Source organism: Podarcis raffonei, chromosome 6 (assembly GCF_027172205.1).
Source record: "Podarcis raffonei isolate rPodRaf1 chromosome 6, rPodRaf1.pri, whole genome shotgun sequence".
NCBI lineage: Eukaryota > Metazoa > Chordata > Lepidosauria > Squamata > Lacertidae > Podarcis > Podarcis raffonei.
Window position 1 is genome coordinate 27,376,915 of NC_070607.1, and position 17,612 is coordinate 27,394,526.

Genomic DNA, 17,612 nt, shown 5'->3' on the forward strand with positions numbered 1-17,612 from the left:
CATGTTTTGGGAAGTTTTTAATGTCTGGTGTTTTATCACTTTATTATTATTATCATTAATTCTGTTGGGAGCCACCCAGAGTGGCTGGAGAAACCCAGCCAGATTATTATCATTATTATTACACTACATGCTGAAAACGCACATGCGGTTTCTGCCTTGGTGGTCATTCTGCTGCTCACCACGCTTAACAAAATCTTTCCCTCTTTCTGCCTTTCTCCGCTCTCTCTAAAAGCCGTCCATCTCTTACTAGCCCCTGCTGATGCTCTTCCTCCCACAAATGAGCATCAATCGTACACTCAGAGGTGGACCACTTTGCTTTGCATGCAGAACATCACAGGTTCAATCTCCAGGTAGGGCTAGAAGAGACCTCTGTCCAAAATCTCAAAACTGCTGCTGGTCAATACTGAGCTAGACTGACTAATGCAGCTTCGCATCATCCTATGTTCCTTCCCCAATGCAAGTCTGGTACATCAACTCCTCTGGCAGGAGTCATGCCAGTCTTCTGCTCAGTGTCTAGTACACAGTGCATGCATGACGGATATTAAGAGCAATCGCAATGCAAAGGTTCTTCCACCTTGGACGGTTTCATCTTGTTTGTTTCTCCCAAAGCCCAGTCAATAACCAGATACCAAAGAGCCACTTAGGGTATGGATACAACCCTCTAACTTCTCCGGGTTGGCAGCTGAGGGGCCAATTGGTACAGCAGGGGGAAAGCATGAGAAAAGGTTTGGCATAGGGGTTGCCAGTACTTCGTCTCCTGCCCTGCAAATATAATACAGCCAGCCTGCAGTTGTTCCATACTCTAGCTTGTGTGGCTGTTAGAGATTGCCTTCTTTTTAACCCTTTAAAAATCCAAAAATACAAATTTCAAAATCTGAAGAATTCGTAGGACTAGTTGCCAAATGAACTCACTATGCCCTGCGCCCCCCCACTCACTTTAATAGTTTCAAGATCCATAGGGTGCTTAATAACATCATGATAGTCTTCAAGTCCCAAGGCTGTAACGTCTACTGGCTTATAAAAGGGCCAAGCATAGACTGCATGATGCTTTGAGAACATTTCTCTAACGATCTCGTTACAGTATTTCAGAGGTTCTGTTAGCTTGGCATTTTTCATGGGTTCGAGTGGCTGCTGGGAGTCTGGCAAGTCTCTTTTTGAGAGGTACTCTTCGTGTTCTTCCCGAGAGGAGATCTTGACGATTTTGGGTTCATTGGGTGATGGAGAGGATTCACTGCTCGCTGTGATGATGGCAGTAGTAGTATCCGCTTTCCTTTTCACACCCTTTTTGATACAGAAACACAGGCTTTAATAAGGAAAGGAACTACAACATTCACATTTGTTTGATGAACCTTTGAAATAAAGCAGTTATAAATCCAACTATGACCAGTATGATGCTGGACATTTTTATTTATTTCAGCCAATTCCTTTTGGATTCTTTCCAAGAACTTGGGTGAAATAGGCAGGTCTCAACCTAAGATATATATTTAGTATCTTTTAGGAAGTTCGGAGGGAGGTAAAAAAAAAAAAGACTTCACCATAGATTATTTCCCTTTCAGAAGACCATTTATACAGGAAATGCATACTGATTATTTAATTGTTGCATGGTACCCAAGTGAGGTGGTTCTCACCCCACCTTGGTTAGTGTACTCATCACTGAGATATTGGGGGGAGTCTGTGGTCCCCTATAGCTCAGATGCATGGCTCATACTAGGAGCTGTGCATTCTGCGGGATAACTACCTTCATATAAACCAACATGCTTCAGACTAATTAGTACACAAAGGGGTTAATACCATAGAGTAAGCTGTCCTGCCAGGCTTAGCTATGTCCACTTCCCTTACATTGAGAGGAAATGGGCAATCAAGCCTGTTGATCAGTCTACCTGAGAAGCTCAACATATGAGGTCTGAGCTAGTTGCTCCAAACTCATACCACATGGCTCTCACAAGCCACTCTCGAGTTCCTATACCAATAATTTAGGAACTTTCACCACTTTGGAACTAAACTAAGTTTTACTGCCTGTGCAACCTTTTTGACCGATATGGAAAAGCACATAAACCTGACCTTTGAAGTGTTTGTAACTAAACAGTTTTTAACTTACTAAACATGTCATCTTTTCCTATGCCGGGGGAAGAGGAACTCACTTGGAAAGGCTTGTTTTAAAGGCCTAACAAACTGTATTTCCATGCTTTACTTTATTATTATTATTATTATTATTATTATTATTATTATTATTATTAAGTTTATATACCGCCCTATACCTAGAGGTCTCAGGGTGGTTCACAGAAAACATTTTTGGCTACATATTTTTGTTGTGATTTAAAATTTCTGCTGGGGTTCTCTCATCAAGGAGTACTTGCCCCAAACTAGGCAACCAGGAATTCTCCTTTTTATACCTATTTTTTGCCTTGAACCAACACTGTTCAAGTGCAGTGGGCCCAGGCCTGTGGAACTCCTTCTCACCTGAGATTGGACAGCACCCTCCTTGTTTAACAGGCCCTGTAGCTCCTTCTACATCAAGAAAAGGATTTTGGAAGCTTAAAGCACTTTGTGTTTGGCCCCCTCAAATGAGTTAATCTGTGCCCTACAGTATGTCACCACACACACACACACACACACACACACACCATTGTGCAGCAACAAGCATTGCACTGTTGTTAGGCTGTTGTTGTGGACTGCCTTCTGGGTTTGCTAAATTTTTCGTTATTTGTCAAGACCCACCATCCATGATGCAACAGGAGCCTTCTTAGGCGCCACAGAGAAAAATCCATTCATTTTTTGGCAGTAGAATCATAGTCTAGGATCCTAGTTAGGTTATGCCATCTTGAAATAATGTGAGCAAAGCCAGAGTCCAGCCACTGGGATGAATGAAAAGAGATCCTAAAACAATACTGAAATAGCACCGAGCAATAATAGGTTGTGTAGCAGCAAGAACCACACCACCTTCATAAAATTTAGTTTCGTTGAAGTGGTAAAACAATGAACCACAGGGAAGGAGTAATGGAGAACTTCTGAAGCAACAATGGGATATTAGCTCCGCCCAAGACATGATGGAAAGCAGCAACGGCTAGGAAAAAATAAGATATAACCTTTCACAAGGACAAGGAAGAACACCACAGATAGAATAATTGTCACACACAGGAGGAATAAGGATATTGTTTGAATGCTACACTTATAAACTAAATAATTTAATGTGTCAAGATGAATGGATATCGTTAATACTGCAGTTTTTGTATAAGGGGTTGTTTTTTTGAATGAACTGTTATTGAGATGAGTAAGATTTTGGAACGCAGAAACAATTCAGGCCACCTAAATTATATAATTTGGCATCTGAATGATTGGGATTAATAATTGCATTATAATTTGGCATTGTTATAATTAAGCTACCACTGGATTATTGTAATTGAAAACAAAACTTATTGTAAAAAATAAAATAAAATTTAGTTTTAAATCCCTTGTTTCCAGTCATTTAAATCTAGAATTATTTCAGAGGCCTTAGTTCATATTTAGCGGTAATTACCACTGGGACGCGGGTGGCGCTGTGGGTTAAACCACAGAGCCTAGGGCTTGCCGATCAGAAGGTCGGCGGTTTGAATCCCCGAGATGGGGTGAACTCCCGTTGCTCAGTCCCTGCTCCTGCCAACCTAGCAGTTCGAAAGCACCTCAAAGTGCAAATAGATAAATAGGTACCGCTCCTGCGGGAAGGTAAACGGCGTTTCCGTGCGCTGCTCTGGTTCACCAGAAGCGGCTTAGTCATGCTAGCCACATGACCCGGAAGCTGTATGCCAGCTCCCTTGGCCAATAAAGCGAGATGAGCGCTGCAACCCCAGAGTCGGCCACAACTGGACCTAATGGTCAGGGGTCCCTTTACCATCTTTTTACCACTGGCCAACATCTCTGTTGTTGTGTTAAGCATCTTCTTATGGGGTCAGACTCCATTCTTTTAAACATCTCCAGCTTCCCTCTTTTCATTTTGGTACCCATATTGTGCTCTGTACCAAAAGCCATACTAATAGATGGCCAGGAAAAGACCCACCTTTTTAGAACCTACCCCTTTCGCTGCCATTTCAGTAGCTGGCATTACGTTCGATGGCGGAGTCACCGGTGACAGTTCTGGGGCATTTTGCTGCGGCGTCGGGGTCATCATCTGAGGCGGCTTCACTTTCTTAGCCTGTTTTGGCTGTTGGCTTTGGTTAAGTTGCAGGATTCCTGCATCGGGCGCTAAGGAAATTAAGCAAAGCTGTATGAACGAGGGACGCGGGTGGCACTGTGGGTTAAACCACAGAGCCTAGGACTTGCCGATCAGAAGGTCGGCAGTTCGAATCCCCACAACGGGGTGAGCTTCTGTTGCTCGGTCCCTGCTCCTGCCAATCTAGCAGTTCGAAAGCACCTCAAAGTGCAAGTAGATAAATAGGTACCGCTCCTGCGGGAAGGTAAACAGCGTTTCCGTGTGCTGCTCTGGTTCACCAGAAGTGGCTAAGTCATGCTGGCCACATAACCCGGAAGCTGTACGCCGGCTCCCTCAGCCAATAAAGCGAGATGAGCACTGCAACCCCAGAGTCGGTCACAACTGGACCTAATGGTCAGGGATCCCTTTACCTTTACCTCATGAATGAAGGACTCCTAACAGCACTCCAAAAACTTGTCTTTTTAAAGATTCTTTGCTGACTCGTCTACTGTCACAGCCTGGAAGCCTTTTTGGGATACTTCTGCAAATTTTGTGTGTCCCCCCCCCCCCGAATATGCCGATACTTTCCTTGTGTATAGGGCTGGGGCTGTTTTGCCTCTATAAGGATCAGCACTCACAGTTTGTATCATGATTTGTCTGCAGAGAGCTTAGATCATGTCAGCTAATTAAGTAAGTATTCATTCTGATTTGTTTGTGGGGAGATGAGATGATGTTGCATCTAAGCAAGGGTTATCCCACCTTTTCCAGTGTATCTCCCCTTCACTTTACTTACTGCAAAAAGCTTGCTCTTTTAGGAAAGCAGATTTGTTGCAGAAGACCTCCCAAGCAACTAGAATTGTGCGTTCTGAATTTGCCAGTGTGTGATGGAATTCCACCCCCAAATAGCAACAGTCTAGTATTCCTGTATAGGATTCTCCCCAAAACAAACCCAACGTGCACCCAAAACATTTGCAGTAATCCATCTTATAAACAGTTATAACTAAACACATAGTTTTGGCAGCTATTTTACCACATAATTTTATTTTATTAGGTATATTTTCTTAAATGCTGATTTCACTTGTATTTTGAAAACTAAAGTCAAATTCTTTTTAACATTCGATTTTATTGGTATCGATATTGCTAATGGATATGGCATTGTTTTTGAATATATGATATTGTTTTATGTAAAATGCTTAGCGGTTTTGATGATTAAGCGGTATATAAACCCCATTAAATTTAAAAACAAAATAAAACAGGAAAATTTATTTAACATTGGCAATACTTGTCTTGGACATTTCCCCCCCTTGAGCGTTCCAAATGGTAATACAATATATGTATACTTCCATATTTCCCAATTATCTATCTACTGTTAGAGCAACTAAAACTTCCATCATGGTCTTATTTGACTGAGAAGGCATTAAACATGTCAGATGAGTACTACTAGATCAGTGTTTCCCAAACTTGAGTCTCCAGCTGTTTTGGACTACAATTCCCATCATTCCTGACCACTGGTCTTGCTAGCTAGGGATGATGGGAGTTGTAGTCTAAAAACAGCGGGCGACCCAAGTTTGGAAAACACTGTACTAGAGGAAGCAGTTAGCACAATGCACCATTGAAAAGATACATTTGCATTGTCAGCACTGAAATATATATTACAATATATCAATATTGTAAGGTCCCTTTGTCATACAGTAAACGCTGATTGCTTTTGGCCTTATCATTTCCTTAGTGGTAGACTAGAATTAACCTAATTTAGATACAGTGGTACCTCAGGTTACGCTTCGGGTTACATATGCTTCAGGTTACAGACTCCGCTAACCCAGAAATAGGACCTCAGGTTAAGAACTTTGCTTCAGGATGAGAACACAAATCGTGCAGCGGCGGAGCAGCACCAGCAGGAGGCCCCATTAGCTAAAGTGGTGCTTCAGGTTAAGAACAGTTTCAGGTTAAGAACGGACCTCCGGAACGAATTAAGTACGTAACCAGAGGTACCACTGTATTGGGAGAAAATCCTAAGAAAGTTTGTCAGCTAGAACCAACTCAGAGACATAAGCTATGGTACAATAGCTTAGATACAATATTTCCTGTTTTAATCTCTCATGTGTTAGATGTAAGATTTCCCACTTCAATCGCTTGATTTTCCTATATTTAATCAGCCTTGAAAGCACGGTATTCTTTATCCTACAACAGTTCTGCCGAAACTGACTACTAAATCTTGTCATCAGCCATAAATAAGTCTCAGTTGTTTACTCTTTTAGTTGTTTGCCGTTGGAAAAGCTTCTCTCCAGAATGCAATATTTTACGGCCACTTCCATTGGTGCCACATTCCGGTCACAGACCTTCACTCAATTACTTTTCTTACCGTCCGTTCTTTTCCCTTTCCTTCTCCCTTTATTGACCACCACTATTTTCTCATCGGGGGGCATCTGTGCAACTTTCTGCAGAAAGACTTTTTCTAATGCTTGGGCCATGAAAATAATGTCATCGCCGGGCTGCAAGACAAGCATTACACATGAGATCAAGGTGCTTGTTATGCTAGACTAACATTCACATTACATTCAGCTGCGAGTCAGCAGGCAGGGACTGGTTTTTTTTATTTTTCAAGTCACAGAGCTCAGGGCTCATTAGAGAGAATGGGGCACTGTCGCAACAATCCCAGGGTTTGTGCTTCCATTGCAGCGCATCCGAGAGGTCTCCACCCTTTGCAAAGAGCTGACTTAGGAACAGCTGAAGGACTCCAATAACACCAGCTCCTACAAAACAGTAGTATCCTAGAATTCTAGATTCAGGTAGGTACCCATGTTGATCTGACGCAGTCAAAATAAATAAAGTTGTCCAGTAGCACCTTAGAGACCAACTAAGTTCATTCTGGGTATAAGCTTTTGTGTGCAGGGACACGAAATCTGAAGAAGTGTGCATGCACACGAAAGCTTGTACCCAGAACGAACTTAGTTGGTCTCTAAGGTGCTACTGGACAATTTTTTTTAGTATCCTAGAAGTACAGGTTACATAGACATGGGTTTTCGTTCCCTGCAAAGTGCCTCGTTCCTGAAATTGTACCTGGGTGGCGCTATGGGTTAAACCACTGAGCCTAGGACTTGCTGATCAGAAGGTCAGCGGTTCGAATCCCTGTGACGGGGTGAGCTCCCATTGCTTGGTCCCTGCTCCTGCCAACCTAGCAGTTTGAAAGCACGTCAAAGTGCAAGTAGATAAATAGGTACCACTCCGGTGGGAAGGTAAACGGCGTTTCCGTGCATTTCACTGGAAGTAGCTTAGTCATGCTGGCCACATGACCCGGAAGCTGTACGCTGGCTCCCTCAGCCAATAAAGCGAGATGAGCGCCGCAACCCCAGTCAGTCACGACTGGACCTAATGGTCAGGGGTCCCTTTACCTTTACACATACATATGCAGCTGAATTTGATGCAGATTATAGGAAAGGTGGATATGAAAAGCAGGTTGAGGCAGGACACTGAAGGAGCCTGGTTTAGCTGCTTCTAGAAGCAGGCAAAGCAAACAGGTCATGGTTTCCCAAACTTGGGTCTCCCGCTGTTTTTGGACTACAACTCCCATCATCCCTAGCTAGCAGGACCAATGGCTAGGGAATGGTGGGAATTGCAGTCCCAAAACAGCTGGAGTCCCAGGTTTGGAAAACCCTGGTTTAGGTGAATGGGTGCACAAATGCAACAACACCAACTTGGATAGCTCAGCTGGTTAGAGCATGGTGCTGGTGACGCCCAGGTTGCAGGTTCTGTCCCCGTATGGGACAGCTGCCTATTCCTGCACTGCAGGCAGTCGGACTACTAGATGATCCTCAGGATCCGTTCCAACTCTACAATTCTATTATTTGATGAAACAAAACCTTTTTAACAAATAATTGAGAGAGAGGGGATGTGGAACAACTGGTAGGAAGTGGAGCAGCAGGAGACGTGTGCAAATGTTTATGCATGTTTTTGATGGTGTTCAGGTATTTGAGTAGAGTAAAAAAAGAAGGAAAGGAAAACAGAAGTGGAGTATCCCACCAATACAATTAAATGCCTGTTTTAAGAATCTGCCCTACTTTTGCAATTGTAAGTTGTTTAAAAAGGCTGTATATTGTCGTAACCAACCCTGGTACCTTAGGAGGAAGGGTGAACAATAAATTAAATTATTAGCAGCAACAACAGATGATTCTGCTGCCATTAAATAATCCCAAGTAGCCCTTACAGACCATTGCAGAGAATTCTGAAGAACTGCCACCTTTGGCTATACATGATACATACCTTGTTATACAAATAGCAATTTGCAAACATAGTTTTAAAATCTTCAATGCATTCTGCAGCACAAGTGTAGCATGTGTGTTCCAGACGTTTCTGAATTGTAGTCAAGTCCATTGGATTTTTAATAATGCTATAATAATCCTGTTTGAAGTTTTTTTAAAAAGAGAGAGAAAGAAACGTTAGAGTACCATGACTTAGAAGAGCAGTTAGTTGCTGTAACCATAGACTCCTGGCCTTGTGTCTTGGAGGGGAAAACTTTTCCATATTGAAAAAAGGTGTTCAGAGCAAAATATAACCTTCAACGTAAACGACTGTCCAAAGCCTTACTGAAATCTGCTTAATTTATGACAGTGGATTGGGTGTAAGAGGAAAAACGGCATTTATATGGCTAAAGTCAAGTATTTTACATACAATCTCAGCAATTCTTAAAGCAAGGAGGTGGTGAACGGTAGGCCTCTGGAGAAAGGTTTCGGACAGCTAATGAATTGCGGGGGTGGTGTTATTGTGCCTTCTATAATTAGGAGCAAAACACAGCTTTCCAAAACAATTTAACTTGTGAATTATTCCCACTATTCCTATAGAACTGTTCCTAGATCTTGACATCTTCTCCAGCACCTCGTTGATGCTTAAAAGGTAAAGGTAAAGGGACCCCTGACCATTAGTTCCAGTTGTGACTGACTCTGGGGTTGCGGTGCTTATCTCACTTTATTGGCCAAGGGAGCTGGTGTACAGCTTCCAGGTCATGTGGCCAGCATGACTAAGCCGTTTCTGGCGAACCAGAGCAGTGCACAGAAATGCCGTTTACCTTCCCGCCGGAGCGGTACCTATTTATCTACTTGCACTTTGACATGCTTTCGAACTGCTAGGTTGGCAGGAGCAGGGAACGAGCAACGGGAGCTCACCCTGTCACGGGGATTCGAACCGCTGACCTTCTGATCGGCAAGTCCTAGGCTCTGTGGTTTAACCCACAGCGTGATGCTTAAGGCCAAGTAAAACCCAGATGCACTGTAGCTGCGTACCCAAGTTTAGGGGTGTTTCTAGTGGCACCCTGAATTTTAGTTTATATACCCCCCCCAGCCCCAACAAATATAAGTATATTTTAATCCAGGCAGGCAGTTAGTGGAAGAAACTGACACATGGCCACAGGTAGAGAGGTGAAGAGAAGGAACAATTTTGTCTGTAGCATTTGCCAAAAAGTTGTTCATAGATGACAAGCCAAGGTTAATGGTATAATGTTCTTACATGTATATGAAATACGTTTTAAGTGTCTCCCTTAGAAATCTGAAGAGGCAGAAGAGGCCCAGGGCTAGTTCCTATATATATATATATATATATATATATATATATATATATACTACACTGAGTGAATGACCTCTAATATTAACCTCAAGTGACAGCTTCTTTGGAAATCCAACACCAGAAATGGAAGGTGACAGTCACTTTGAAAGCACTTTTGGACAAACTGACCATTTGAGTTTGTCAAGAAAAACAGAAACGTGTCTGAGGGGTTTAGCCTTCACTGACAATATCCAAGCCCTGCAATGATTTTTGAAGAGAAAGGCCCACAGACTAAGTATGCATGTTATAGTTCAGCCAATAAACAGTCAGGAAAAAGAAAAGATTGAATACTCATAAGCACCAAAATCAGTTGTGATTACATGGTCTTTCAGTAAACTGGTAGATGACTCAAAAGGGACCTATTTTAATTGGTCAGCAAATTTGTAATTGGTATTGCTGAAAGTTAACAGCTATCTTTTCCTTTCTTTCAGTTCCGATGAGTTACTGTAATAGGAAATGAAATGCAGCTATTATGGGCTTTTCTTCCTACGTTGAGTGAATTTTTGCCAGTTCAATTTATGTTACACGTCCTTCAGTATCTAAAATACAGAGGTTTTGTTCAGAGACAATGTATTTTAATTTGATTGATTGGATAGGGGGCCAAGAAGGTTGAAGAGTGAAATTTGTGAATGTTTTGATAAATTGATTGATAGCACTAATTATAGTATAGGGGAACTTAAGAGGGCAAGGCCATATATAATATAGTCACATTACCGTATTTTTCGCCCTATAGGACGCACTTTTCCCCCTCCAAAAATGAAGGGGAAATCTGTGTGCGTCCTATGGGGCAAATACAGGCTTTCCCTGAACCTTGGTGCTCACCGACCCCTCTTGCTCTCCAGGCTTCAGGAAGCTATCAGCAAGCCTGGGGAGCCTGCGGGAGTTCCCGCAGGGCTCCCTAGGCTGCGGATAGCAGCCTGCTGCCCGGCGCACGGGATACCCTGAAGCAGAGCGCCCCGCGCGCCGGGCAGACATCCGCAGCGTGGGGAGCCCTGTGGGAGTTCCCGCGGGGCTCCCCACGCTGCGGATAGCAGCCTGCCGCCCGGCGCGCAGGGCTCCCTAGGCTGCGGATAGCAGCCTGCCGCCCGGCGCGCGGGATGCCCTGAAGCAGAGCACCCCGCACACCGGGCAGACATCCGCAGCGTGGGGAGCCCTGCGGGAGTTCCTGCAGGGCTCCCTAGGCTGTGGATAGCAGCCTGCCGCCCGGCGCGCATGATGCCCTGAAGCAGAGCGCCCTGCGCGCCAGGCAGACATCCGCAGCGTGGGGAGCCCTGCGGGAGTTCCCGCGGGGCTCCCCACACTGCGGATAGCAGGCTGCCGCCCGACGCATGGGGTGCCCTGAAGCAGAGCGCCCCCCGCACTGGGCAGACATGGGCCAGCCCCACAAGCTCGGGGGACAGCGGGGAGGTGCTGCGCCGCCATCCCGCTGTTCCCCGACCTGGTTTTGGGGGGAAAATAAAGGGGGGGAATTCCTTTATTCCCCCCCAAAAAAATTAGGTGCGTCCTATGGGACGGAGTGTCCTATGGGACGAAAAATACAGTAATTATTTTACAAGTATGAATTATGGATTTGTGTTTAAGGGAGAAGACTTACTCTTCATTATGAAGAAGTTCTTAGAGATTTCATTTTTTTTCATTTTATATAGCAACTGCTGAAAAAATAATTGCCATCAAATAGAATAAATACTATATAGCTGTAATTATTTTGTTGCTTCTTCACATTGAGCTAGGGTGTTTTCACACATTGCTGCAGACCATTTCCATAGCTGTCAAGCGTCCCTTATTTGGCGGGACTGTCCCTTATCCCAGCGCCATGCCCCGCTGCTGTCCCTTATTGATGATGTCCCTTAAATAAGCTACTGAAGGTAATGGGGCCCTTTCTATGTCCAGCTGTGCTTTGTCAACAACAAATTGTTGCTGTTTATTTGTGTTGAATATATGCTATATGGTCATTTATGGACCTAATAGGTATCTAAAGCCATTTGCACGCAACCAAATATGTATTTTATCAAAGTAATTGTTGATCCCTTATTTTGGCTGCTGATCCCTTATTTTCAAGGCTGCTGGTCCCTTATTTTCAAATCTGTAAGTTGACAGCTATGACCATTTCCTACATATACAATGTATGTGATTTTCTTTTATCATGACAATTTCCAGCCAATTTGCTTCAATCTTATTGACAGTAGTGTCTTATTCTTTATCAGATGTAATTATTTATAATTCATAGCGATATGTTCTAATATTTGGTGCCTTGCGGCATTAAGATTCTATTATTGTGCATTATATACCGCAGTGTGTTTGTATTTAGAAATACACAACAGCTGCATTCCTAAGAGCATCTCACCATCTATGGTTGCTCTCGTTTTTATCGATACTTTAAAAAACTATATTAACTATATTAACAAGGAGTGTGCTCATGCTCATGAAGAAACACCCTCCTCTTAAATCACTTGAGTAGCAATTCAAAAACCCAATCCACCATGCCAAGTGAGATGGATACAGAAAAAACTCCTTTCACCCAGCCCAAAACCTTTCCACCGTGCTCCATCCATGGAGTGATCTTTCATCTGGTGCTGAGCTCCCTGAGCTCTGGAGGGATTCCCACTGGGCAACGGCTCACAGGAAGCCCCAAAAATGGGACTTCAGAGGAGCCAGCCCAGAATCCACTGGATTTCAGACCAACCTTGCTGATGGCATTGGGTCCAATCTGCTGGGTGTAACATCACAAAAGCAGTCAAATACAACATTTCCTGTTCGCCGAGAGTAGAGACACAGGGGAATGTTGATCCAGCCAGGAGGACTTCCTGTCACTCCTGGTCTGGAGCATCCTCCCCCTGCGTGTGGTCAGGTGAGACCCTGGCAAATCCTATAAAGGGGCTGGTCACGCAGCCATCTTCCCTTTCCTCCATTTTTCTCTTGATCTATCTTGATGTCTTTTGCTGTCTGCTGCATGTCCAGCAGAACATGGGCTCAGTCCCCATATGAGATTAACCCACACGCTCTTCTGTAACTACAAGCTAAAGCCTGCCCTTCAGGGAACCTACTGTGAACTGAATGAGAATAAACTCCTTATTACTTTTAAGAGAAGACTGTTGTGTCTTTATTCTTTTTAAGAGGGATAAAAGGGGAATTTACCAGGAACAAATCCAATCTAGACAAGCCAGACTGGTTTGCTTAACTCAGGAGATTCAAACGAATCGACCAACTTGCTTCCAGCAATGTGCAAGGGAATGTGCTCTGCTACCAGCTCACTAGCGTGAGTGAGGAAGGATAATATTGAATCAATATATCCTCTCCTACTGTTCACAACATTCCCACACAATCGAGACTGGTGCAGTGCTGAGCAGGGCTATGCCTATCCCATAGCTGTCAACCGTCCCTTATTTGGCAGGAAAGTCCCTTATCCCAGCTACGTGTCCTGCTGCTGTCCCTTATTGATGATGTCCCTTAAATTTCCCGGGTTTCAAAGGAAGCAGCTCCTCTCCCCTGCTGGCCAGGGAGGAGGGAGGCTCCAACTGTGTTGCTTGGCTGCATTGCTCACCCAATAAGGAGTCTAAGAATGACTGGGGGGGGTGGAGCTTGCATGCCTTGTGCCGATCAAATCAGCCGCATTGCCTGGGGACTCGCCTTTGCTCAGCGCTTCCCAGTGGAGAGGTGACGGTGGTTTTCCTTGCTGCATCCCCTTTGCCGGGTTGCTGTGCTGTGGGAACCACCACTTGAGGCTTCGTTTGGCTGCTGGCTGGGCTTTCTGCCTTTGGCTCGGAGGGGCTCAGAAGCTGAACATAGCTGTGCTTGGAAAATCCCTTATTTTGGCTGCTGATCCCTTATTTTTGAGGCTGCTGGTCTCTTATTTTCAAATCTGTAAGTTGACAGCTATGGTCTATCCCCACCTTTCCCCCGGCTGATGTGAGCAACAGTGGCTATACCACTTTGTCCCATGGCACCCCATTGCTGCCTGGTCAGGGATAAGATTGCTCTGTTATGCAGGAACACCTGCTTCAGTTTGCCATATGTGATAACAGCGAGAGAGAGGAAGTTCAAGAATTTGCCACAGATAATGGGATGCGGGTGGCGCTGTGGGTTAAACCACAGAGCCTAGGACTTGCTGATCAGAAGGTCGGCGGTTTGAATCCCCACAACGGAGTGAGCTCCCGTTGCTCGGTCCCTGCTCCTGCCAACCTAGCAGTTTGAAAGCACATCAAAGTGCAAGTAGATAAATAGGTACCACTCTGGCAGGAAGGTAAACGGCGTTTCCATGTGCTGCTCTGGTTCGCCAGAAGCGGGTTAGTCATGCTGGCCACATGACCCGGAAGCTGTCTGCAGACAAATGCTGGCTCCCTCGGCTTATAGAGCAAGATGAGCGTGCAACCCCAGAGTCGGTCACGACTGGACCTAATGGTCAGAGGTCCCTTTACCTTTAAGGCTGATGTGCTTGCAGCACCAGAGTTTCTCACTGAAAGATGAGCTGCAAGTTCAGACACATGTACCCCTGCGTCTTCCTTAACTATTCATATTTCTGTTTAAGATAAAGTACAGTAAACTCTTACCGGGAGGTTTAGGCCTGCAGCGTCTACTGGCTGGTGAAACGGCCAGGAGAAGTTATGTCTCCACATCGCTCTCATGAGCACCCTCTGCAAATACTGAAGCTGATTTGTCAAGCGGCCAGTTCCTTGGGCATTGATGTATTCTGGAGGGGGAGGGTTGACAATTGTCGTATGCTGCTGACCTGGGGCAGTCATGTTGATCTCTAAGGCGTATCTGTTGCCTTCTAGGTCAACCTCTCTGTCAGAGAATCTGCAAGAAAAGTGATCCACGGCATGTGAATTGATTCATTATTTTGTCTTTACTTTACTTCCTTCTGCAGGGCCTGTAAGACAGAGCTATTCTGCCTGGCTTTCAATTTGAACTTAGCCTGATCTTTTATTCCCCTTCCCTCCCCTTTTTATGAAGATTACCCACTCTGGGATTCCACAGCTAATTCTCTCCTGGTCTCCTCGCTGGCCCAAATAGGACTAATTTAGCCAGCTCGCCCTGGTGATCACCTAATGTTTATTGGATGGATTTCCCCCCTAAATTGATTTTTGAATTCTGAATTTATTGTTATTCACATTTTATACTATTTTATGCTGTTTTTCATTGCATCAATTACCGTATTTTTCGCCCCATAGGGCGCACCGGCCCATAGGGCGCACCTAGTTTTTTTTTGGGGGGGGAAATAAAGAAAAAAAAAATTCCCCCCCCCAGGTGCAGGGCTGGGGCGGGGGAAGCCTGAGGTTCCCCCGACCCCAGCCCCCAGAACAGGCTGCTATCCGCATGCCGTGGGAGAGCTGCACGAAGTCACGCAGCTCTCCCACGGCATGCGGAGAGCTTCCTGAAGCCTGGAGAGCGAGAGGGGTCAGTGCGCACCGACCCCCCTTGCTCTCCAGGCTTCAGCGAAAGCCTGCATTCGCCCCATAGGACGCACACACATTTCCCCTTCATTTTTGGAGGGGAAAAAGTGCGTCCTATAGGGCAAAAAATATGGTAAGTGTTTAAAATTTGTTGTTAGCCCCCTTGAGCCCGGTTTTCTGAACCGGGAAGGGTGGGGTATAAATAAAAATTTATTATTATTATTATAGATAATGTGGAAAGCCTCAAAAAGGCACCAAAGGCACACGTTTCGTGCATGAACCAATAGCAAAACCCATTTACGGATGGCAAAACTAGGGTGAGGGATACCTGGAGTAGCAATCCCTCTTATGGTCAACTTGGGGGGTGTCGGGGGAGGGGAAAGAAACCTACTGCATGTGTAGCTCTTTGTACTGCATTTTTAAAAATCTCACTTTTCAGCCAAAAGGCTCACAGAGCAGTTTACAATGATCAATAATAAGATGCCCTCAGGCTTACCATCTAAAATACACGATACAAAAAGAAGAGGAAAAGGAGGGGATGGTGGCGGGGAGGAAAAAAGTATAGTCAAGCACTAGTTCTTAGCTGCAAGTTTCTTACAAGCATGTTTTCTACCAGGGGGGACACAAACAAGATATTTGCAGCTTCTTCTTCATTGATGGATGGGACCAGGTTGATCTACCGATTGCCATGATGCTTGCGGAGCAGAGAGCACCTTCCAGCAGTTCTTTGGCCCCCTGGCCAATGGGAGAGGGCAGAGTGCACTGCCCATTGGTAGCTGCACAAGAAGCAGGAAGGGGTGTGGGATTTAGGGTACCCATCTAAAGCAATTCAAACACTAGGAAGGAAATTAGCCTCATTATCAGCTAGTCAGGATGCCTCTCTGGTAGGACTCGCCAAAGTGTAATACAGTGGTACCTTGGGTTACAGACGCTTCAGGTTACATACGCTTCAGGTTACAGACTCTGCTAACCCAGAAATAGTACCTCGGGTTAAGAACTTCGCTTCAGGATGAGAACAGTAATCACACGGCGGTGGCGCAGCAGCAGCAGCGGGAGGCCCCATTAGCTAAAGTGGTGCTTCAGGTTAAGAACAGTTTCAGGTTCAGAACGGACCTCCAGAACGAATTAAGTACTTAACCCGAGGTACCACTGTATTTGTATCTATCCGTCCCAGGATTCTGACAGACACATCCATGAGATTATCCCATTCATATCCCCATTTTTTAAATTTTTTGGTATATATATATATAAAAAAATGTCTCTAGGACAGTGAACCACTAACAGCCGAAGTTTGACTGCTGATGCCTACATCCTTCTCAAGAGCTTAGCAAAGCTGCATCACAGAAAAGCCATTCTGAATGAGGACAACACAGAATCAGAATTATTTTATTTGTTACAACCAAACTCAAGACATGGACACGTTCGCAGGTCACTCTCATGTTCAAGATAAAACGTCACCCAAATTCAGGAGGGGGAAAAAGTAAGGGCACATAAACTTATGGCTCGCCACTCAGAAGATGCCAAGGAAATAGGAACTCCTGCATAAAGTGAGGAGCTGTGATAACACCACCTACCTCTCCCCCAGCATAAACCAACAATATCTGCATGGAGCCACCAACATACAAAGGGATATCACCAGCCAGTTTCCAGAGGTAGCATGTGTTTGAATGCAAGATGATGGATGACAAAACTGTGGGGGACAGCTGTTGCTTTCATGCCATACCTGGTGTCCCTTGGCTTGTCGTTCTAGGAAAGGGGTTATTTAAAAAGCCAGTTTATTTTCTAAGAGTCAGAAGAGGCCATTTCTTACATCCACACCCTGAATCATGCAGATTCCTCGCTATTTGTCCAGGACTCTCAACTGTCTTCCTAACTGTCATAGAATCTTTAATCCTGGATGAACTTGTCAAGTCTGCTTCAGAACTGCCATGCATCTAGTCTTTCCGAGAAGCTAGGGCAAGATACTGCCACAGAAACTAAGTAGCTGGAGACACTTCTTGAAGATGAGCAAAAGAGGTCACATAAAAAGAGGGTATAGATATTCAAACCAATAGTGATGTATGGAAGTGAGAGCTGGACCATAAAGAAGGCTGATTGCCGAAGAATTGATGCTTTTGAATTATGGTGCTGGAGGAGACTCTTGAGAGTCCCATGGACTGCAAGAAGATCAGACCTCTCCGTTCTTAAGGAAATCAGCCCTGAGTGCTCACTGGAAGGACAGATCCTGAAGCTGAGGCTCCAATACTTTGGCCACCTCATGAGAAGAGAAGACTCCCTGGAAAAGACCCTGATGTTGGGAAAGATTGAGGGCACAAGGAGAAGGGGACAACAGAGGATGAGATAGTCAGACAGTGTTCTCGAAGCTACTAGCATGAGTTTGACCAAACTGCGGGAGGCAGTGGAAGACAAGAGTGCCTGGCGTGCTCTGGTCCATGGGGTCATGAAGAGTCGGACATGACTAA

The 17,612-nt window shown here is 44.8% G+C and overlaps 1 protein-coding gene across 7 annotated transcripts in view; it reads right to left on the minus strand.

Annotated features, from left to right (window-relative positions):
- Window positions 1–17,612, minus strand: part of BRDT (bromodomain testis associated) — a 60,496-nt gene that overhangs the window by 20,811 nt on the left and 22,073 nt on the right. For 4 of the 7 annotated variants that reach the window (XM_053391785.1, XM_053391784.1, XM_053391788.1 and 1 more), the window contains 5 exons: window positions 14,308–14,554; window positions 8,426–8,563; window positions 6,528–6,657; window positions 4,034–4,218; window positions 937–1,281 (listed from right to left, as the gene is read on the minus strand). In XM_053391785.1, the coding sequence (XP_053247760.1) occupies window positions 937–1,281; window positions 4,034–4,218; window positions 6,528–6,657; window positions 8,426–8,563; window positions 14,308–14,499 (990 nt within the window). In that variant the 5' untranslated portion in view covers window positions 14,500–14,554. Of the gene's footprint in view, window positions 1–936; window positions 1,282–4,033; window positions 4,219–6,527; window positions 6,658–8,425; window positions 8,564–14,307; window positions 14,555–16,873; window positions 17,018–17,612 lie in introns of those variants that run through there. The other 3 variants (XM_053391787.1, XM_053391783.1, XM_053391789.1) reach the window with 3 other exon arrangements.